This window comes from Oncorhynchus masou, chromosome 25 (genome assembly GCF_036934945.1).
Source record: "Oncorhynchus masou masou isolate Uvic2021 chromosome 25, UVic_Omas_1.1, whole genome shotgun sequence".
NCBI classification, from domain to species: domain Eukaryota; kingdom Metazoa; phylum Chordata; class Actinopteri; order Salmoniformes; family Salmonidae; genus Oncorhynchus; species Oncorhynchus masou.
This window is the reverse complement of record NC_088236.1, coordinates 35,035,730-35,060,346: the sequence shown is the minus strand read 5'-3', so window position 1 is coordinate 35,060,346 and position 24,617 is coordinate 35,035,730. Positions and strand designations below refer to the sequence as shown.

Sequence of the window (24,617 nt, the reverse complement as noted above, 5' to 3'; positions counted from 1 at the left end):
GAGGGAGAGATATATAGAGAGAGATATGGAGGGAGAGATATAGAGGGAGAGATATGGAGAGAGAGATATGGAGGGAGAGATATGGAGAGAGAGATATATAGAGAGAGATATAGAGAGAGAGATATGGAGGGAGAGATATAGAGGGAGAGATATGGAGAGAGATATAGAGGGAGAGATATAGAGGGAGAGATAATGAGAGAGCGATATAGAGGGAGAGATATAGATGGAGAGATATGGAGGGAGAGACATAGAGAGAGCGATAGAGGGAGAGATATGGGGAAGGAGATATAGAGGGAGAGATATAGAGGGAGAGATATAGAGGGAGAGATATGGAGGGAGAGATATAGAGGGAGAGATATATAGAGAGAGATATGGAGGGAGAGATATAGAGAGAGAGATATAGAGGGAGAGATATAGAGAGAGCGATAGAGGGAGAGATATAGAGGGAGAGATATATAGAGAGAGATATGGAGGGAGAGATATAGAGGGAGAGATATGGAGAGAGAGAGATATGGAGGGAGAGATATGGAGAGAGAGATATATAGAGAGAGATATAGAGAGAGAGATATGGAGAGAGAGATATAGAGGGAGAGATATAGAGAGAGCGATAGAGGGAGAGATATAGAGGGAGAGATATATAGAGAGAGATATGGAGGGAGAGATATAGAGGGAGAGATATGGAGGGAGAGATATAGAGAGAGCGATAGAGGGAGAGATATAGAGGGAGAGATATGGAGGGAGAGATATAGAGGGAGAGATATAGAGAGAGAGATATGGAGGGAGAGATATAGAGGGAGAGATATAGAGGGAGAGATATGGAGAGAGATATAGAGGGAGAGATATAGAGGGAGAGATAATGAGAGAGCGATATAGAGGGAGAGATATAGATGGAGAGATATGGAGGGAGAGACATAGAGAGAGCGATAGAGGGAGAGATATGGGGAAGGAGATATAGAGGGAGAGATATAGAGGGAGAGATATAGAGGGAGAGATATGGAGGGAAAGATATAGAGGGAGAGATATATAGAGAGACATATGGAGGGAGAGATATAGAGAGAGAGATATAGAGGGAGAGATATGGAGAGAGAGATATAGAGGGAGAGATATAGAGAGAGCGATAGAGGGAGAGATATAGAGGGAGAGATATATAGAGAGAGATATGGAGGGAGAGATATAGAGGGAGAGATATGGAGAGAGAGATATGGAGGGAGAGATATGGAGAGAGAGATATATAGAGAGAGATATAGAGAGAGAGATATGGAGAGAGAGATATAGAGGGAGAGATATAGAGAGAGCGATAGAGGGAGAGATATAGAGGGAGAGATATATAGAGAGAGATATGGAGGGAGAGATATAGAGGGAGAGATATGGAGAGTGAGATATGGAGGGAGAGATATGGAGAGAGAGATATAGAGAGAGAGATATGGAGAGAGAGATATGGAGGGAGAGATATGGAGAGAGAGATATATAGAGAGAGAGATAGAGGGAGAGATATGGAGAGAGATATATGGAGGGAGAGATATAGAGGGAGAGATATAGAGGGAGAGATATGGAGGGAGAGATATAGAGGGAGAGATATAGAGGGAGAGATATAGAGAGAGATATGGAGGGAGAGATATAGAGAGAGCGATAGAGGGAGAGATATAGAGGGAGAGATATGGAGGGAGAGATATAGAGGGAGAGATATAGAGAGAGAGATATGGAGGGAGAGATATAGAGGGAGAGATATAGAGGGAGAGATATAGAGGGAGAGATAATGAGAGAGAGATATAGAGGGAGAGATATAGATGGAGAGATATGGAGGGAGAGATATAGAGAGAGCGATAGAGGGAGAGATATAGAGGGAGAGATATGGAGGGAGAGATATAGAGGGAGAGATATAGAGAGAGAGATATGGAGGGAGAGATATAGAGGGAGAGATATAGAGGGAGAGATATGGAGAGAGATATAGAGGGAGAGATATAGAGGGAGAGATAATGAGAGAGCGATATAGAGGGAGAGATATAGATGGAGAGATATGGAGGGAGAGATATAGAGAGAGCGATAGAGGGAGAGATATGGGGAAGGAGATATAGAGGGAGAGATATAGAGGGAGAGATATAGAGGGAGAGATATGGAGGGAGAGATATAGAGGGAGAGATATATAGAGAGAGATATGGAGGGAGAGATATAGAGAGAGAGATATAGAGGGAGAGATATGGAGAGAGAGATATAGAGGGAGAGATATAGAGAGAGCGATAGAGGGAGAGATATAGAGGGAGAGATATATAGAGAGAGATATGGAGGGAGAGATATAGAGGGAGAGATATGGAGAGAGAGATATGGAGGGAGAGATATGGAGAGAGAGATATATAGAGAGATATAGAGAGAGAGATATGGAGAGAGAGATATAGAGGGAGAGATATAGAGAGAGCGATAGAGGGAGAGATATAGAGGGAGAGATATATAGAGAGAGATATGGAGGGAGAGATATAGAGGGAGAGATATGGAGAGAGAGATATGGAGGGAGAGATATGGAGAGAGAGATATAGAGAGAGATATGGAGAGAGAGATATGGAGGGAGAGATATGGAGAGAGAGATATATAGAGAGAGATATAGAGGGAGAGATATGGAGAGAGATATATGGAGGGAGAGATATAGAGGGAGAGATATAGAGGGAGAGATATGGAGGGAGAGATATAGAGGGAGAGATATGGAGGGAGAGATATAGAGGGAGAGATATAGAGGGAGAGATATGGAGAGAGAGATATAGAGGGAGAGATATAGAGAGAGCGATAGAGGGAGAGATATGGGGAAGGACTGCATTATGCATTTTCCGGTATTGCCTTTTTGATGGTTTCATTTGCAAGATCAAAGGCCTCTCTGGCCTCCTTTACAGCGGAAGCCGGAACAGGATATCCCTAAATCTCTCTCCCTCTCTGCCTCGCTCCATGGGGGCTATGCTGCATCAATGCAGGCACAATTGGCTGCAACCCATCTATCAATCCGTGGTGTCCTCCCGTCCCAATGCCCCCGCCTGGGTCTGCAGCCCGGGGGTGGAGGGGAGAGATGGCAGAGGCATCTGGGTGGAACAGAGTGATACAGGGCTGAAAAACCCACATCATGCACTGACCAATTAGGGCAGGCAGTCCCCTGAGGACGCCTATGGTTTCCACGTCATCAAATTGACATTGGCCTGGTGCCATTTTAGCTAAAGCGACCACATATCACCACTGGATTGTCATCAACCCATCTCACTGCAATAGCTTCATCTTAAATATGCTTGTGGAAATAGCTCTGTTAATTTCAATGTGGTGGGAAGCCAAGCCAATGAAATGTGGTGAATGTGACCGTGAGCCCTCCCTTCCCCTTCGCCAGGGTCTTCGGGAGTGCATTGTTCAATATGCTGAGAGGGTCATTAGCTACCTGCTTCTACATCTGCATTGCTTGCTGTTTGGGGGTTTTAGGCTGGGTTTCTGTATAGCCCTTTGTGACATCTGCTGATGTAAAAAGGGCTTTATAAATACATTTGATTGAGACTCCAAGATGGCGTCGCTGTGAGAGGGAGTGTTTTCGCACTCTTCAAAGCAATATTGAGGGTTAGGTGGTTAACAGTCAACTATTGGCTATTAATATTGAAAGAAACTAACTATAACTTTTTTATGGACATGGGATAAGTTTAGAGTTAGTTTTTGTCAAGTTGAATGGGAAGAACACGACAGAAAGACAAAAGTAGACGAAATATCCAAGTCTCACAGAAGACGGCTGACATGCTAGCGAGCCACAACCAGGACCAGAGCAGCATGGATACACAAGAAGCCGCGATCTCAAGCAAGAGAAAGAACAAAACTGACCAGGATGAAATCCTTGCAACATCTTTACCTCAGACCCCAAGTAAAAATCCACCGGTGAAAAAAGTAAAAGAAGACATTTCCATGTCGGAACTTGTCTCTGCAATCCAGTCCCTGTCTACTAAACAAGACGCCACGCTCTCCAAAGTGTCCATCATAGAGCGGGCTACAGAAGAAACATCAAAGAAGATCGATCATCTGTCAGAAACTGTCAATCAACTACACAAAACTGTGAGCGAGAACAAGGAAAAGATAACGCTCCTAGAGAATGAGCTGAAGAAAATGCCATCCAAAAATAATGAGCTGTGTGAGAATGTAGCTGAACTTCAAAGGTACTCTCGCAGGTGGAATCTGAAAATCCAAGGTGTAAAAGCGGTGTGTAAAAGAGGGAGATGATATTAGAGAAGTAGTCATTAATATCCTGGGAAAAGTGGCACCATGCATCAAAGACAGGCTAAGAGACGTGATTGATGTGGTACATCGACTTGGGAAACGAAGATCTGATGGACCCCCTCGCAATATCATCTTGCGCTTAACTATGCGCCATTACAGGGACATCATATGGAAAATAGCCAATGGGAACAAGTTTCTGGACGAGAAGAAACTCCGCATCAAAGAAGCTCTGATACCTCAGGACCAGGCTGCCAGAGAGAAACTGCGGCCGCTTATACAGAAGGCGCGACAAGAAGGAAAGAAGGCGGTGTTCAAGGGCCCACACGTGTTTATCGAAGGAAGAATGATTACTGGGTAACTCTGTTGACATTAAGCAAATTGGAACTGTGAGTACTACCATGAGTACAGTTAATGTACTGCCAATTATACATGTACCGTTCGAACTACAACTGATGAACTCTTGCCAAAGAAAAGGAAGTGAATAGATGTTATTCTGTTAACCACCGCTACCTCATCTGAGCGTAGTTTTCCATCGAGTAATCCTCTCAAGGTTCACTGTTTGTTTTAATGTTCACATTAATACTTGTTATCTAATTTGTGTTCTTTATTGAATGCAGGAGTTCGTTTTCAATTCACTCAATATCGTTAGTCTGAATGCTAGGGGTTTGAGAAATCCTACAAAAAGGAAAGCTTTATTTTTATATACTGTAAACGCAGTAATGCAGATTTTGTCCTTCTTCAGGAAACTAATTCGGGTGAAAGTGATTTGAAATTTTGGAAAGTACAATGGGGAGATATGGCCTATTTAAGTCATGGATCAAATCATTCTGCTGGTGTTTTGACACTTATTCACAAGTTTAAAGGTGACATTCTAGAATCCACATCTTCACAAGAGGGCAGATGGGTCATAGTAACTGTTTAACTTGACAATGCTATTTTCATCATCTGTAATGTACAGGATTTAAACAACAAATACTCTGAGGCTTTTCTAATTATTTCAGGGGATTTTAATGAAACCTGATGCATCTGCTGATCGTTTTCCTCCTAGAAGAGTCAAAACCTTCAAAATAGTAACATTATCATTACATTTTGCAAGGATCTCTATGTTGAGGATGCCTGGCGTTATTTCAATCCAGATGCTAAGGGTTATACCTGGACCAACAAAACCATGTCATGTAAATCTAGAATAGATTTATTTCTAATTTCCCCTTTTTGTTACAATTTGTTATAGATGTAGATCATCAGTTGGCTCCCTTTCCTGATCATCACTTGATTTCCCTGAATTTACAAGCTACTAAAAAATCTAAAGGTACTTGAGGATATTGGAAATTAAACAATACACTTCTTAAAGATACTGATCTCATTGAAAACATCAAATCATTAGCTAAATATATTTTTGCTAGAAAAGACTTGGGTCATGGAAGTCGATGGGAATTTTTCAAACATAAAGTCAGAATGGTAGCCATTAAACGCACCAAAGAGCTGACGCAATTAAAGAACAATAGAGAAAAGGAGATGATGAGCAAGCTTGACAGTTTTCTAAAGAAAGATAATCTATCTGAAGAAGAGGAGTCTGTGTTCAGGTCTTTACAACTAGAATTAGAACAGCTTTACACGGATCTGGCAACGGGCGCCTTTGTAAAGTCAAGAGCAAAATGGATTGAAGAGGGGGAAAGAAACACTAGTTACTTTTTTGCACTTGAAAAGAGAAACTACAAAATAAAATCTATAACTGCACTCAAAATTAACAATGTTTTATGCAAAGATCCCATTACAATATCATCATTTATTAATTCCTTTTATGAAAACCTTTACAGCTCTCAATTTCAGGAAGATGGTTATGAAAGCTACATTTGCCACATTCAGAATTATGTCCCTGTAATTGAGGATGATTTCCACTCAGTTTACGATTCACCTGTCAATTGGAGAAATTAGAAAGGCTCTGAATTCAATGAAAAAAGGGAAATCACCTGGCCCTGATGGCCTGTCAGTTGAATTCTATAGACAGTTTTGGGAGTTACTAGAAGACCTGATTTTCAAAATGTTTCAAGATTGCATTAAAAAAGGGGAAATGGTCTCCACTATGAAACAGGGCCTTATTTCACTGATTCCGAAGCCTGATAAAGACTCTTCTCTCATTGACAATTGGAGACCAATTACTTTATTAAATTCTGATTACAAATTGATTGCTCTGCTTTATGCAGATTAAAGAAAGGAATAGATACCATTATAAATTAGACTCAAACAGGATTTATGAAGGGCCGTCACAAGCTCTAACATTCGTTTAGTCTTGGACCATATAGATTATTCAGATGCAATTGACTCAGATGCGGTTGTCCTATTTCTGGACTTCTGTAAAGCCTTTGACACAATTGAACATTAATTTCTCTTTAGGTCTCTTAAACTTTTTGGATTTGGTGAACATTTTATTAAAGTAATTTGCATGTTTTACAAAGATATAAATAGTTATATGCTACTAAACCTTAATACTTCCAAAAGATTTAGTATCAACAGAAGTGTATGACAGGGATGCCCAATTTTGCCATTTTTATTAATTTTGGTTGTGGAACTTCTATCTCTAGAAATTTTGAATGATGCAAATTTGTATGGCTTAACCATTTTTAACAAAGAAATCAAAATTTCCCAACTGGCTGATGATACTACTCTTTTCTTAAGAGACAAAGACCAGGTCGCACATGCCCTTAATGCTATAACTGCATTTTCTATTGCATCAGGATTAAATCTGAATGTTTCTAAATGTGAAATGTTATGTTTATTTGACTCTGATGATAAAGAAATTGAAAATATTCCTGAAAAGGACTGTGTTAAATATTTAGGAATACATCTGTCAAAAAACCATTTAGTCAGACAACATTTGAATTTCTCTCCTAAAATTAAGAGAACTAAAAATATATGTAATAATTGGCTAAAAAGAGATCTTTCTATACTTGGGAGAGTACTTCTGTCCAAGGCAGAAGGACTGTCTCGTTTTGTGTACCCCTCATTATCGTTATGTGTAAATCCAGATACTTGTAAAGAGATCAATAAAACCTTTCTTGACTTCATCTGGAAAAATAAGTCTCACAAACTAAAAAAATCTGTCCTTTCTAACCAAAGAGCTGAAGGCGGTCTGGAAGTGTTAGACTTTGTTGACATTAATAACACTTTCAAGATAAACTGGTTGAAAAAATGTTTGATCAATACTGATTCAATATGGTATTTCATTCCAAATAATATGTTTAATAAATTGGGAGGTCTTCAATTTTTACTGAAATGTAATTATATTCCTGAAAGACTACCTACTAAATTGGCTAAGTTTCACCAACAAGCTTTACTGGCCTGGAAAATATGTTTCCTCCACAATTTTTCCCCTCATAAAGCTCTTTTGTCGAATAATTCAGACATAACTGTAAGGAATAAGTCTTTGATCTACCCCAGCTGGCATGAGAGGAATATTGACTTTGTTCTTGATATTTTCGACAACAAGGGTAATATTCTCACATATGAACAATTTATAACATTGAAAGAGTTTCCAATAAATTTCAGAGAGTTTATTTCTGTGATCAAAGCCGTTCCCAGGGGTCTAACTACACTTGTGAAAAGTCATCTTAATTTTGGGAATGATCACAAAGTTTATTCAGAACTCAGATTGGAAGGCGTGGGCTTACTTGAGAAATCTTGTTGCAATAAATATAGAAGACAAATTCTTCATTCACAAAACCAACTTACACCGAGAGGAAAGTTTTTCTGGAACATGCTTATTCCTGACATTGTCTGGAAAAATGCATGGTTAAGACCTTACAAATACTGTATACCAAACAAAGAACCTCTGGGGGCAGTATTTCATTTTTGGATGAAAAACGTTCCCGTTTTAAACAAGATATTTTGTCACGAAAAGATGCATATAATTGACAGCTTTGGAAAGAAAACACTCTGACGTTTCCAAAACGGCAAAGATATTATCTGTGAGTGCCACAGAACTGATGCTACAGGCGAAACCAAGATGAAATTTCAAACAGGAAATGCCCCAGATTTTGAATGCGCTGTGTTCCAATGTCTCCTTATATGGCTGTGAATGCGCAAGGAATGAGCCTACACTTTCTGTCATTTCACCAAGGTGTCTGCAGCATTGTGACGTATTTGTAGGCATATCATTGGAAGATTGCCCATAAGAGTACATTTACCAGGTGTCCGCCTGGTGTCCTCCGTCGAAATTATTGAGTAATCTCCAGCTGCATGCACGTTTCCATTTGGTTCAGAAAAGAAAGGCAACTGCCACGAATGATTTATCATCAAATAGATACAGTGCCTTGCGAAAGTATTCAGCCCCCTTGAACTTTGCGACCTTTTTCCACATTTCAGGCTTCAAACATAAAGATAAAAAACTGTTTTTTTTGTGAAGAATCAACAACAAGTAGGACACAATCATGAAGTGGAACGACATTTATTGGATATTTCAAACTTTTTTAACAAATCAAAAACTGAAAAATTGGGCGTGCAAAATTATTCAGCCCCTTTACTTTCAGTGCAGCAAACTCTCTCCAGAAGTTCAGGGAGGATCTCTGAATGATCCAATGTTGACCTAAATGACTAATGATGATAAATACAATCCACCTGTGTGTAATCAAGTCTCCGTATAAATGCACCTGCACTGTGATAGTCTCAGAGGTCCGTTAAAAGCGCAGAGAGCATCATGAAGAACAAGGAACACACCAGGCAGGTCCGAGATACTGTTGTGAAGAAGTTTAAAGCCGGATTTGGATACAAAAAGATTTCCCAAGCTTTAAACATCCCAATGAGCACTGTGCAAGCGATAATATTGAAATGGAAGGAGTATCAGACCACTGCAAATCTACCAAGACCTGGCCGTCCCTCTAAACTTTCAGCTCATACAAGGAGAAGACTGATCAGAGATGCAGCCAAGAGGCCCATGATCACTCTGGATGAACTGCAGAGATCTACAGCTGAGGTGGGAGACTCTGTCCATAGGACAACAATCAGTCGTATATAGCACAAATCTGGCCTTTATGGAAGTGGCAAGAAGAAAGCCATTTCTTAAAGATATCCATAAAAAGTGTTGTTTAAAGTTTGCCACAAGCCACCTGGGAGACACACCAAACATGTGGAAGAAGGTGCTCTGGTCAGATGAAACCAAAATTGAACTTTTTGGCAACAATGCAAAATGTTATGTTTGGCGTAAAAGCAACACAGCTCATCACCCTGAACACTATCCCCACTGTCAAACATGGTGGTGGCAGCATCATGGTTTGAGCCTGCTTTTCTTCAGCAGGGAAAGGGAAGATGGTTAAAACTGATGGGAAGATGGATGGAGCCAAATACAGGACCATTCTGGAAGAAAACCCGATGGAGTCTGCAAAAGACCTGAGACTGGGACGGAGATTTGTCTTCCAACAAGACAATGATCCAAAACATAAAGCAAAATCTACAATGGAATGGTTCAAAAATAAACATATCCAGGTGTTAGAATGGCCAAGTCAAAGTCCAGACCTGAATCCAATCGAGAATCTGTGGAAAGAACTGAAAACTGCAGTTCACAAATGCTCTCCATCCAACCTCACTGAGCTCGAGCTGTTCTGCAAGGAGGAATGGGAAAAAATGTCAGTCTCTCGATGTGCAAAACTGATAGAGACATACCCCAAGCGACTTACAGCTGTAATCGCAGCAAAAGGTGGCGCTACAAAGTATTAACTTAAGGGGGCTGAATAATTTTGCACGCCCAATTTTTCAGTTTTTGATTTGTTAAAAAAGTTTGAAATATCCAATAAATGTCGTTCCACTTCATGATTGTGTCCCACTTGTTGTTGATTCTTCACAAAAAATACAGTTTTATATCTTTATGTTTGAAGCCTGAAATGTGGCAAAAGGTCGCAAAGTTCAAGGGGGCCGAATACTTTTGCAAGGCACTGTATGTGAAAAACACCTTGAGGATTGATTCTAAACGTTTGCCATGTTTCTGTCGATATTATGGAGTTAATTTGGAAAAAAGTTTGGCCTTGTAATGACTGAATTTTCGGGGGGTTTTCTTAGCCAAACGTGATGAACAAAACAGAGCGATTTCTCCTACACAAATAATCTTTTTGGAAAAACATTTGCTATCTAACTGAGAGTCTCCTCATTGAAAACATCCGAAGTTCTTCAAAGGTAAATTATTTTATTTGAATGCTTTTCTTGTTTTTGTGAAAATGTTGCCTGCTGAATGCTAGGCTTAATGCTATGCTAGCTATCAATACTCTTACACAAATGCTTGTGTAGCTATGGTTGAAAAGCATATTTTGAACATCTGAGATGACAGTGTTGTTAACAAAAGGCTAAGTATGTGAGCCAATATATTTATTTAATTTCATTTCCGATTTTCAAAAATAGTTAACGTTGCGTTATGGTAATGAGCTTGAGACTATAATTACGCTCCCGGATACGGGATTGCTCGTCGCAAGTGCACTTCAACATTTTGCATAAGATATATCCATGTAATTCTATGATGTCCAAATCTGTGGCTATTGGTAATATCTGTGTTTTCTGTGAAAAAGAAGGTGAGAATAAGTCTCACTTGTTCTTTGAATGTAAATTTGTGTCCGAATTTTGGGAAAACCTTGCAAAGTACTTATTTACCATTATGAACACTGCATATAATTTTAACATAACATATATAATATGTTACTATTGCAATGATAACAAAACCACTGAAATGATTGTTTTTTTTTTAAATTCTTGCTGCCAAATACTTTATACACAAACAAAAATTCCAAAATTCTATACCAAAATTACCAATTTTTCTGATTGAATTTAATTATCTTATTAAAACACTAACCATAGTGAATAACAAAAAGAATAACATCTTCATGAATCATTATAATAAGATATTTTCAGAGTGAATATAATTACACTTAAATTGTTTCTTTTTTGTATTTTATTTATATTTTTTGTATGTTTGAGCATTGTTAATACCTGTGTTTGGTTTGCTAGACATGTTTGATGTAGCAATGTAAGTTGATTTTTGTATTATTTTTTTAAATACATTTGATTGATTGACCTGCCCTCCATCGAGGACCTGCACGACTCCAGGACGAGGAAGCGTGTAGGAAAGATCATCGCAGACCCCACCCACCTCGGACACCCCATCCTTCAAAGAATCCCCACCGGCAAATGGTTTAAGTCAATCATGACCAAAACCAGCTGCCTCCTGTACAGTTTCTTATCCGGTACTGTGGCCCTCACCAACTGGCCCTCAGGCTCATAGGGATTAAAACTTTGCATTGACCCGAGCACTGCACCTTGCCTTCAATGAGGTGAAATAATAATAACTGCACTATACTGCATTTGCACTATGTACACCTCTCCATATATATATATATATATATATATATATATATATATATATATATCCCCTCTGTAAATGGTATGTCATCACTGTAAATCATCGTATACTCCAGAGTTGTATGTTTACCCTATTTATACTGTATATCCTGTATGTTGACTTTGTGTCTCTATCTGTTTGTATTGTCTATTGGTGGCAGAACCTAGTCACTAAGTCAAATACCAGGTATGTTTAAATGTTCTTAGCGAATAAAGACATTCTGATTATCCAGAGGAGAGATTTAGTTTACATCTTAATGTCTCAATAGAATTCCTCTCACACTCCATGACAGCCCCACCCCTCCAGTGTCCATGGGAACCCTACCTGTCATACATACAGATGTATGATCTTAACTTGAGCCAGTTTTCTACAGCAGGAAAATAATCCTGCAGCAACAGGAAATGTGAATGGATTTTAATTCATGGGCATTTTTTGTAGGGGTTGATACATTTTTCTTAAGGGAGAATCAACTCTGAAATTTCAAAGTGGAAATTACAAACTTCAGAAGCCTTTTTAAACCTCAATTACTTCACAATTGGCATAATATGAAAGTTCTCCTGCAACAGGGTGATCAAATTAAGATCCTACACCTGTACTTACCTTTCCTGAGGTGCTTCTTCTTGGTCTTGCGGCGGATGCCATTGACCCCGGGCACAGGCTTCATGTCACTCTTGTTTATAGGCGGCGGGTGCAGGATGGGTTTAGGGGCCCGGGTCAGACACACAGGCAGGCCAGCAGCACACATCAGGATACCTGTCATACCTGGCACACACACACATACATACATACAGGAAAGAAAAGAGCCGTGTTGGTTTAGTATTATGACTAAGAATGGAATGCGAAAAGTAAAGCACTCGTGTAGATGCAGCCTACGGGAATAAAAAATAAAATGTATTGCAAAAGAGAAGAAAAATAGAACCATTACCTGCAATTGCTGGGTGAACTGGTCCAGAGCCAGTCAAGTTCTTAACAGGGAGGGCCGGGACCCTGCAGAGAGAAAAACGTCCAATATGAAATCGTCCGGTTTTCAGAAAACTAAACATAATGACACTATAGGTCACTGTTATAAAGTACTGTACTTCCTACGGTACATCCTCAGAATGGCCACACTTACACAGATGTAGAATATGTCGCCATTGTGCGAAAGAGTCCATGGTCAAGCCACGTGTCCTAGCTAGCAACTACACCACAAACACATACAAGACAGCCTGACTCATCAACAGTCACTGCTGTCCCAGAGCATGATTCAGAATGACACTTAGAGAGCACACACACTCTCACACACTCTCTCTCACACACACGCACGCACGCACGCACGCACGCACGCACGCACGCACACACACACACACACACACACACACACACACACACACACACACACACACACACACACACACACACACACACACACACACACACACACACACACACAGAGGACAACCACTGTTGTTTACTCGGAAAGAAATCTAAAATAGGAGTGATAGAGAGCTGTGCACAAAGCATGTGGGTCAAGATGAGCTTGTGTGAGTGTGTGTTGATAAGTCCCTTTGAAGAAACCACAGCCTCAGCTTCAGTCTGGTAATGGAGTGCCCTCCCACACAGGGCAGACCAGACTGCAGGGAAAGGTCACCTGTCAGAGCTAGGATTAGAGCTTTAGGGTTAGAGACCGCAGGCTGAGCTTCTTTTGCTGCTGCTTCTGCTACTCTATGTGCAGAGAAAAGAACAACTGCTCTGCGGTGATGGAGAGGACCAAATAGAAGAAAAGGAAGCCATTTTGATGTCAACACAACCAAAACAGTTTAGCGCTTACGCAATGATCATTGCTTTGATGATTGAATTATTATCCTGTATTAACTTACACAGTATTTCAGTACATGCAAGAAGCACGTCACAGAATTAGAGTAGAATAATAAAACTGCCTTACATTCCCAAAGGTATTATGTAACGTTAATACCATTGATCTAAGAGATCCCTTCCCCCAGTAGCAGCTCTGACTAGATGTGCTCCACACGAACCCGCCCCTCCCACCAGCCTCTCTCTCTCTCTCTCTCTCTCTCTCCATCTCTGTCTCTCTCTTCCATGTACAGGCAGTGTCCAGGACCCTTAGCCCAGTATCTCTTCAGCACCTCCCTCACAAATCCCTAACGAAAGGCCGCTTTTATGTGAGTAGACCCTGTGTTCCTGTGCCAGGGGAGCCCTTCAATGAGCTTTACAGAATTAACAAAGGCCCACGTGTCCTGGACACTCTGGGTCTGATCTGCCTTATCTCCGCTCACTCTCAGGGGAACTAGCGTAGCGATATGCAGGCTGGGCTACATAGAGGAGTAGAGATATGAAGCTGTGGCCAGGACAAGGTCAGCTTGCTGGGTAATGGCCTATACTATAGCATGATGCATGACAGACAGCTGTGTGCATGTGTGGCCCATTTATGCTCAGGAAGGCCCGAAAAAAACGTATGTATTGTGTTGGAGAAAGGCCAAGAGCCAATAAGATTATTGTGCTGGCATGTCTGCAGTGCGCGCAAATCAGCTCAAGCAGACAATCAGGCATTTTCAACGAAAACAAATTAGGCATTGCCCACGGGGAGAATTCCTCCCTATATTTAAACATGCACTTACAGTATCTCAAATCAAGAGCGCCTGCCTCTTGAAACACATGTATAATTCAGGAATTTCATGGAGAGTGTTTGTGATTAAACAATACATTTTCACCAGGAGAGAGCAACATATAAAAGAGCCCTTGGCACTCACATGTACACACACATGCATACACACACATGCGTACACACATGCATACACACACATGCGTACACACATGCATACACACACATGCGTACACACATGCATACACACACGCGAGTGCACCTTGAGACAGTGTGAGTGTTACAGGATTTGTAAGCGTAATGTTTTAACACCATGAGATCATTCAACCATATAAACTCTTGTTGCACAAAGACACACAACAGCATTTCTTGCCACATTTCATTTCTAAATATGGGAAGCTCGTAACTCGAACTTGAAGCTTTTAATTAACAAGACCCTCGAGTTATTCTTAGTAACACCTGGTCCACACTTGCAAACAAGAAAAAAATGTCAACTTTTTCTGCGTCTTAAAATCTGCATCAGCCAAATAAAATAGAAAAATGTGATAGAATATTTCTTGTTATCTGCTCCCATGGGATAACCTGGCACAGTTAGCCCTATGATAACAAAACCAGCTGGCCATGATTATTCCGATAAGAAATTCTTCATCAGCCAACCAAAGATCATAGACTTTATATCCACCAACCGATGGCCTCCTGAGTGGCACAGCAGCCTAAGTCACTGCATCGCAGTGCTACATCGCACGTTGCACTACAGACCCGAGTTAAATCCTGAGCTGTATCATGACTGGCCATGGTTGGGAGTCCCATATGGCGGTGCACAATAGGCCCAGTGTTGTCCGGGTTATGGGAGGGTTTGGCTGGGGGAGCTTTACAAGTCATTGTCAATAAGAGTTTGTTCTTAACTGACTTGCCTTGCCAAGTAAAATCTTTAAAATAGGTCAACTTGGACACCAGAGGGTTTTTTTCAACCAAAAAATTCAATGTTTACTATTTTTCTGCTCTGTAACACGTTTAGTGTGACAAATGAATGATGCATCCTTGACAAGGCTACTAGCTACTAACGTTAGACAAAATTCAAAAAGGCTAGTTTTTGCATACAGTTGAAGTCGGAAGTTTACATACACTTAGGTTGGAGTCATTAAAACTCGTTTTTCAACCACTCCACAAATGTCTTGTTAACAAACTATAGTTTTGGCAAGTCAGTTAGGACATCTACTTGGTGCATGACACAAGTCATTTTTCTAACAACTGTTTACAGACAGATTATTCCACTTTTAATTCACTGTTTCACAATTCCAGTGGGTGAGAAGTTTACATACACTAAGTTGACTGTGCCTTTAAACAGAAACTGTTAAATATGGTGGTGGTAATGTGATGGTTTGGGGATGCTTTGCTGCCTCAGGACCTGGACAACTTGCCATCATTGAAGAAATCATTCATTCTGTTATGTATCAGAAAATTCTACAGGAGAACGTCAAGCCATCTGTCTGTGAGCTGAAGCTGAAGCACAGCTGGGTCATGCAGCAAGACAATGATCCAAAACACACAATCAAGTCTACATCAGAATGGCTGAAAAGCAACAAATGCAAAGTTTTGGAATGGCCTAGTCAAAGTCCAGACCTAAACCCGATTGAGATGTTTTGACAGGACCTGAAACAAGCAGTTCATGCTTGAAAACCTACAAATGTTGCTGAGTTAAAGCAGTTCTGCATGGAAGAGTGGGCCAAAATTCCTCCACAGTGACGTGAGAGACTGATCAACAACCACATGAAACGTTTGCTTGCAGTCATTGCAGTTAAAGGTGGCACAACCAATTATTGAATGTAAGGGAGCTATTACTTTTTCACAAAGGGGAATTGAGTGTTGCAGAAAAATGAAATAAGTATCACATTTTTGTGTTATTTGTTCACTCTGGATCCTTTTTTTAATATTAGGTTTTGGTTGAAGATCTGACAACATTCAGGGTGTAATCTGTAAGCGTATGTAGGGTTATAGTATCCCTCTTCTTCTCTGCTCTGCTCTTTATCATTGAACTGTTTCAGGGAAGGGACCGTCTCTGGGGCCAGTGACCTGGTCCTTCCTGCAGCTGGGGCTCGGGCTGGGATTCATGCGATGGGCCACTGCTGACCTACATCCCCCCTCTGCTCCTCTCCCTGTGTGGGCAGGGACATGGTCACGAGTTCACAGCTGGATGCCATGCTGCACACAGAAAAGCCTCGCAGTCACTCCTAAGATCTACTGATCATTTAGCTGTATTTTCATCTATTATTAAAACTGGTGTTCAGATTTGATCAGGAGGTAGTACCTTACAAACGTACAGTAAAACAATACCACAGGAGTCTTCTGGTATTTCACTTTCAAGTAAATCCCATGAGTGAATACAGACCCAGTAACCTCTTATTCTCTTTCACTCCATCAACCCTTATCACTCTCTTCATCCTCTGTTCCCTTTTCACAGTCCTGTCTACCCTTCCTCTCCTCCATCCCTCTCTTCTCCTCTATTCATTCTCCTCCCCTCTCTCCAAGACTGACTCTCCAGACTGACTTGAGCAGGAATTAATTAGGCTGAGAGCAATGTGATTTCCTCCGGATACAGAGACCAAATTAGGCCCAGTTACAGAAGTGCTGACGGAGCCCTTATATCTCATCGTCTGTTTATCATGCACCAGGAAGACAGGGAGGAGGAGGAGAAGAGGAGAAAACTCAAAAAGTGCTTAATCGCATATTGATGTGCTGGAGGACTGGGAGAGGAAGGCAGACCCTGCCCCTGGTTATGCCCAGGGGAAGAGAACAACATCAGTAATGCACTTTACAAAGCACTCTCAAAACAGACAAATAAGCAATAATGACACAGAGCATCTCTTACATAGCATCGGTTTGGTCTGGATGGGCCTTCATGATTTATTCAGTCATTTCTCCTTTAATTCAATCTAATGGAAACAGGGCTGAGACAGGGCTGAGACAGGGCTGAGACAGGGCTTAGACAGGGCTGAGACAGGGCTTAGACAGGGCTAGGGGGTCTAGTGGAGAGCTCTGCTCTCCAGTCTGAACAGAGAACAACGTTGGTAATACTCACTTAACACAAGGAGACATGAGCACCAAAACAAGCCTTACTCACTCAGCCAAGGGCAGAGAGAACTGCTGGGCAATTGCAGAGTAAAGTACTATTCACAGCCTCATTATCAAACAAGCTAGTAGTGCAAGTAGAAAGGATCTCTCTTACCATGTATCCCCCTCAGCCATCTTTAGCACACACAGATAAAGTAAAACTAACATTTCCTGTCTGACAGCACAAAACCTTAGACTGTGTTTCTCTGTGCTCTAATGCAGAAGTGAATTGAGGAAGTTGAGATGAGGAAGTGACTTCCTGATGTTGAAACTACAAAACAAATCACCTGCAAACTGCCTCTCTGTCCTTTCTGTCCTCTCTGTCCTTCACTCCCTGAGAAACTCAATGTCCAGATATATGGCAAGTTTTGAGTTTAACATTTTGTATGATCACAGAGGAAACGTTCATAAGAGGAGTGCTCTGTACACTCCAGATAGGCAAAGAATCAAAGGCCTTGTTGGAACACAAACATCTATTAAATTCCACTTTCTTCCTACTTTGGATGAATGCGTTCGTAGTTCTGAGGTTGTTTTTACTGATACACGTTCTGACATTTGTGATTCAGGTACAGAAGATCAAAAGTAAAGGCCAGTTGGAAAGTGAATAGCAGATGAAAACCGTGGAAACTCAATATGAAAAGCAAATGTGACATGCCTACCCAGACCAGTAGGTGATGCTCTTTACTAGCCTGAAGACAAGCATAAAATTATTCCGCTGCAAATCTGGACCTGTAATGTAGGTGGCACCATGTGTTATTTTTAAAGGATGGGCCCCTATCTCTTGAAGACCCTAGGATCCATGTGTAAAGGGGTGGTCAGCCAGCCACTGGGATGACAACCCAACTTGGGATGGGGGAGAGGTTTTAGCAGGTGAAATATTAGAGGACAATTAGAGGTTTACTTAGTCACCGTTGCAGTATTCTTCACAGTGCAAATATCATGGTACAGCTATATAAACATGAAATTATCATGGTACTTCTTAATGGTAAGTTTTCCAACATATATTATAAATATAATCGAAACTTGTATCTCATTATGGTAGGTGGTGAAATAAGTATAGCTAGTTATACATGTAATGGTTTAACAGATAATAAGAAAAGACGATCAGTCTTCAAAAGACAATCCGTCCTCAACTGGCAGCTTCATGAAATAGTACCCGCAAAACACCAGTCTCAACTTCAACAGTGAAGAGGCGACTCCGGGACGCTGGCCTTCTAGGCAGAGTTGGAAAGAAAAAGCTGTGTTTCACTATATTTCACTTGTGATTTCATGAATATTTTTGAGTAATATTTTTTGACCATTGCGCTATGCTAATTAGTGTAGTTGATGACAATTCTCCCGGATCTGGGATGGGTAGTTCCAAGAGGTCTAAGAAGGAAAGAAATTCCACAAATGTACTTTTAACAAGGCACGCATGTTAATTGAAATGTATTCCAGGTGACTATCTCATGAAGCTGGTTGAGAGAATGCCAAGAGTGTGCAAAGCTGTCATCAAGGCAAAGGGTGGCGACTTTGAAGAATCTTAAATATAAAATATATTTTGATTTGTTTGGGTACTATGATTCCAAATTTGTTATTTTAAAGTTTTGATGTCTTCACTATTATTCTACTATGTAGAAAATAGTCAAACTAATGAAAAACACTTGAAGGAGGAGGTGTGTCCAAACTTTTGACTGGTAATGTAAATATAAACACAAATTCTTTCGCTGCTCTGTCGTTCGCGACATACTTTAGTCTGAGACTGCCACCATGGAAGTTGTTTGTGGTGACGAGGCGCACGAGGGTCATTGTACAAAACAAAGTCATCACTGATTGGATCGTCCCTAACCAATCAGAATATCAAGTCAATGACGACTTTTCAAACTGTCGCTTTACCCGCCTTTGTTCTGGCTCTGGCCAAACACATCGGTTTCTGGAACAATCAGACTAACCCGAATGCGTTCATTGCAGAGAAGAAACTAACATCCTTGTGCGTAGCGTTTGGCTGTAGCAAGGAGTCTGGGTAACAAGGCAAGCTCCACTCCACCTCTGATAATCATGACTACATTACAACAACCATGTTCGAGGAGATTGAGACTAAGCCTGGAATTATCCAGGCGTAAACTAGCTCATTAAACTAACTCCTATCTCCCTCCGAGGCCTCCAACTGCTTTTAAATGCTAGTAAAACTAAGTGCATGCTTTTCAACCGATTGCTGCCTGCACCCTCCGTCCGACTAGCATCACTACTCCGGATTGTTCTGACCTAGAATATGTTGACAACTACCAATACCTAGGTGTCTGGTGAGACTGTAAACTCTCTTCCAGACTCACATTAAGCATCTCCAACCCAAAATTAAATCTAAAATTGGCTTCCTATTTTGCAACAAAGTCTCCTTCACTCATGCTGCCAAACATACCCTCGTAAAACTGACCATCCTACCGATCCTCGACTTCGGCGATGTCATTTACAAAATAGCCTCCAACACTCTACTCAGCAAACTGGATATAGTCTATCACAGAGCCATCCGTTTAGTCACCAAAGCACCATATACTACCCACCACTGCGAACTGTATGCTCTCGTTGACTGGCCCTCACTACATATTCATCGTCAAACCCACTGGCTCCAGGAAATCTATAAGTCTATGCTAGGTAAAGCCCCGCCTTCCCTCAGCTCACTGGTCACCATTGCAACAACCACCCGTAGCATGCGCTCCAGCAGGTATATTTCACTGGCCATCCCCAAAGTCAACACTTCCTTTGGCTGCCTTTCCTTCCAGTTCTCTGCTGCCAATGACTGAAACGAATTGCAAAAATCACTGAAGCTGGAGTCTTATATCTCCCTAACTAACTTTAAGCATCAGGTGTCAGAGCACAGTCAATCTGTAAATAGCCCACCCAACTACCTCATCCCCATATTGTTACTTACCCTCTTGATCTTTTGCACCCCAGTATCTCTACTTGCACATCATCATCTGCACATCTATCATTCCAGTGTTAATGTTAAATTGTAATTATTTCACCACTATGGCCTATTTATTGCTTTATCTCCCTAATCTTACTACATTTGCACACACTGTATCTAGATTTTCCTACTGTGTTATTGACTGTACGTTTGTTTATGTGTAACTCTGTGTTGTTGTGTCACACTGCTTTTCTTTATCTTGGTCAGGTCACAGTTGTAAATGAGAATTTGTTCTCAACTAGCCTACCTGGTTAAATAAAGGTGAAATAAATAAAAATGATAAACACCTACATGTTCTCACAAGGTTATTATTTCAGCGACATTCTTTGTCACTGTGTATAGATGTGTAATATAGCACCTGCCTACTACCGGCAAGTGTGAAATTCATACTGCACAGTGCTGCAGAACGGAACATGTTATTTGAACATTTACTATGGAGAGAATTACTGCAACATCAGACAAGACGCATGTTTTCTTTTCAGCTACTTCACACCATCAACCCTGAGTGGGTTTCAAAATCAGCACAGAGAACAGAAAGGACGCAGTGAGTTTATGAGGTTATGTATAAAACAAGTGATATTTGGGTGTAGGTGTGTGAGAAAAAAAACTTGAAATGTTTCTATTCTGCGTGGGTTTCTGTGTTATCTGTCTGCAATGCACTGGTGAGAATATGTGAGGGTGTTCACGTGTCTGTGTCCTCCTGTGTGTGTAGTTGTTAACCACACTCATCCTGTGTGTACAGAGCCACACGCCTGGGAAATGTTGTTCTCCACCTCAACCCTTTCTCTTTCTCACTGTCTCGCTCCATTTTTCCTCTCAGTCTTCTCCCACAGCCTCTCACAGCTCCCTCCCGCCTACTTCGCAGAGAGGTGAGAAACGAGCACTCCATCCACTCCAGCCCTCTGATATGATAGGACCCTTAAAAATAACTACAGGGGTTCTCAGCTGGCTCACACACACACACACACACACACACACACACACACACACACACACACACACACACACACACACACACACACACACACACACACACACACACACACACACACACACACACACACACACACACACACACACACATCGCACATTCCCTTACACAGAACTAGGCCTGGTGAAGTCTGCCTGAAGGACAGTATCATTTCAATACATTCTGTCTAACTGTGCCTCTCCCCATAAGCTGTGAAAGGGAAATGGAATGAAATGAGATCAACAGAGGGTTTATTTTAGTAAAGAAAACAGGATAGAAAACAGGACAGCCAGAAGAGGACTGGCCACCCCTCATAGCCTGGTTCCTCTCTTGGTTTCTTCCTAGGTTTTGGCCTTTCTAGGGAGTTTTTCCTAGCCACCGTGCTTCTACACCTGCATTGCTTGCTGTTTGGGGTTTTAGGCTGGGTTTCTGTACAGCACTTTGAGATATCAGCTGATGTACGAAGGGCTATATAAGTAAATTTGATTTGATTTGATAGGAACAACGGTATTGGTTACAGTTCTAGACACTACTTTCCTTTAGTTCCCTTCACTAAATTGCTCTCGGTTCGGATCGCTCTGCTCAAGCTCCCATTTTTCCTTGATCCATTATTCACCTCTCCCTAGTGTATCTCTGCCTCCATGGCAAATGGGTTTCCACAGCTACATGGGAGCACAACTTTACACACGCACACACACAGGCATACACTTCCACAAGAACACACCTTCACACACACAAACAAGAGAACACACATATACAGTGTTCAGCATAGAATATAATGACACATAGCTTACTGAACACACCTTCACACACACAAACAACAGAACACACACAGTGTTCCGCATAGAATATAATGACACATAGCTTACTGTGTGGTAAAAAATTACTGGGTAAAATTAGAGGCATTGAGCAGAAAACAGCTATTTGGAGTCTATTGAGGCAAGTGTAAGCTTGATATCCAGGACAACCATGCTAAGATTCAAATGTAGAGCAGAACAGTTCCCCACACACCCCAGTGCAGAGAGAGGAGCAGAGAGAAGAGATTAAACAGGAGAAAGAGGAGAGGAGAGGAGAGGAGAGGAGAGGAGAGATTAAACAGGAGAAAGAGGAGAGGAGAGGAGAGGAGAGGAGAGGAGAGATTAAACAGGAGAAAGAGGAGAGGAGAGGAGAGGAGAGATTAAACAGGAGAAAGAGGAGAGGAGAGGAGAGGAGAGATTAAACAGGAGAAAGAGGAGAGGAGAGGAGAGGAGAGGAGAGATTAAACAGGAGAAAGAGGAGAGGAGAGGAGAGGAGAGGAGAGGAGAGAAGAGATTAAACAGGAGAAAGAGGAGAGGAGAGGAGAGGAGAGGAGAGGAGAGGAGAGGAGAGGAGAAGAGAGGCAGTAGAGCTGTCAATGCACCCAGGACCTGGAGCTCCCACTGCAGAGCCATTGATCACCCAGTTAACAAGAAGTGCAGTAAAATAGCAGACACACAACATAGAGATAGAAAAGGGAGAGAAAGAAAGACAATGAGAGAGAGAAAAATAGAGAAAGAGAGAGAGAGAGAGAGAGAGAGAAAGAGAGCGAGATAGAGAGAACGGGATAGAGGGAGAGAGAGAAAGAGAGAGAGAGAAAGGAAGAGAGAGAGAGAGAGAGAGAGAGAGAGAGAGAGAGAGAGAGAGAAAGAGAGCGAGATAGAGAGAACGAGATAGAGGGAGAGAGAGAGAGCGAGAGACAATGAGACATAATGTGATGCAACACAACACAATGCACCAGACACATACGCTGTATACAGTATGTCAACAGAGGTATTCTAAAACTGTATGGCACATTAGACAGGTAGACAGACAGAGCGAGATGGTGTTCTTATTTTCCTTTTTTTTTACCTTCAAATTACTTTAATATATTGTCATCTCATTGAAAAAGCAATCTATAGACTAGCCTAATGTGCTTTTGTTATGTCCCTACTGCTTGTGTGTTATTCTAATGTTCATACTAAAAGAGATGTGGTTTTGGTTTGCAAATCTATAGTGGAATGTAATCTAAATTAATCCTGGTTACCCTGGTGGGATGGCTCCTCTAGCAGTGCCCATAGAAATGCGCTGGGTTCCTGGCCGGTTCAGGTTGTTCTGCCCGTTGATGATGACATGGTGGCCGTGGGAGTGTGCATGGGTGTGGGAGTGGCCGTGTGCAAGCGGAAGGGATGGCAGTGCCGGGGAACAAGGGAAGTTGGAACTAGACAGGGGCGACTGCACCTGTTCAACTTTAGCTTGGCCACTTCCTGCACTTATGTTGTTATGCTGTATGTTGTTGCTCCCGGCACCGGAGGTTGGGGACCAGAGTGTGGTTCCGGCGAAAGTGTTACTCTGCCGTACCACATTGAGCGTGCCTGTGGCCCCTGGAGCTCCTGCGGCCCCTCCGTACAGCTTACGACGCTGAGAGGCCAGGATGGCGTTGGAGGCGGCCCGCGTGCTGTTGACTAGAATGCACTGCTGGCAGGAGCAGGGTTGGCCGGAGCTGGCGCCCACAGGCCACGACTGGGACTTGGGGATGGAGCCCATGATGAGAGGGTAGGCCAGGTCCATGCGTCGGCGCAGGCGGCGTTTCCTCTGGCTCTGCCGGTTGGTCTGGACCATACTGTTGAAGTCAATGAGGTAGCAGAAGCCCAGAGAGGTCAGGTCCAGCCAGGGGTGCTGCTTCTCATAGGCATTCTGGATGGTCACACAGATCTCCATGTCGTAGGGCGTCCAGGAGCCGCTGTCGTTCTCCCACTCCCACACCACACCCTTCCCCGGGGCCGACGACGGCTCATAGAAGTTCCTGTGGACCGGCCTCATGGTGCCTGGAGGGAGAGAGCGAGAGGATAGGAGGTCAGAGGAAAGAACTACTGTACGTATCCATCATAGATGATTCACTTCACTTAAGATCTCAAACCACTTTTTGTTTAAATAATCATGGATTTAAATGTATAACTCATTGAATAAATTGGCCAAGCATGCTTCAAAATCAAAGAGTAACCCAGATTCTAATATGTGAAAATGGAAGAAGAAAGGGAGGGGGAGACAGAGGTGTAACCCTGCCCTCCCGCTGATGGCCTCACAGCCCCCACCTCCAATATAACACAATTACTGTGGTCACATGCGAAATCAGGACACCTCTCCCCATCCATCTCCTGCTTGCTACGCAGCACACCAGCAAGGGTATCCAGGCTGTACGGCTAGGACCGCCACCACCACCCTTCCCCCATTTCATTTAACAGCTAAATGCACACTAACTTGCAGTGGAGCACCGGGGTGATAATGGAAGGAAGGACGTGTGTGTGGTGGGGGGAAAGGCTGGCGTAAAAGGCTGTCCCCCCCCAGACACACAGCACAGCATCACTGGCACCAGAGAATAAAACGCATCAGCAGA

At 42.0% G+C, this 24,617-nt stretch overlaps 1 protein-coding gene across 2 annotated transcripts in view; it reads right to left on the bottom strand.

The window, feature by feature from the left end:
* LOC135514182 (E3 ubiquitin-protein ligase DTX1-like) overlaps positions 1-24,617 on the bottom strand; it is a 71,249-nt gene that overhangs the window by 8,984 nt on the left and 37,648 nt on the right. For both annotated transcript variants that reach the window (XM_064937465.1, XM_064937464.1), the window contains exons 3-5: positions 23,268-24,048; positions 12,525-12,586; positions 12,200-12,361 (exon numbers count right to left, since the gene is read on the bottom strand). In XM_064937465.1, the coding sequence (XP_064793537.1) occupies positions 12,200-12,361; positions 12,525-12,586; positions 23,268-24,048 (1,005 nt within the window). The remainder of the gene's footprint in view (positions 1-12,199; positions 12,362-12,524; positions 12,587-23,267; positions 24,049-24,617) is intronic.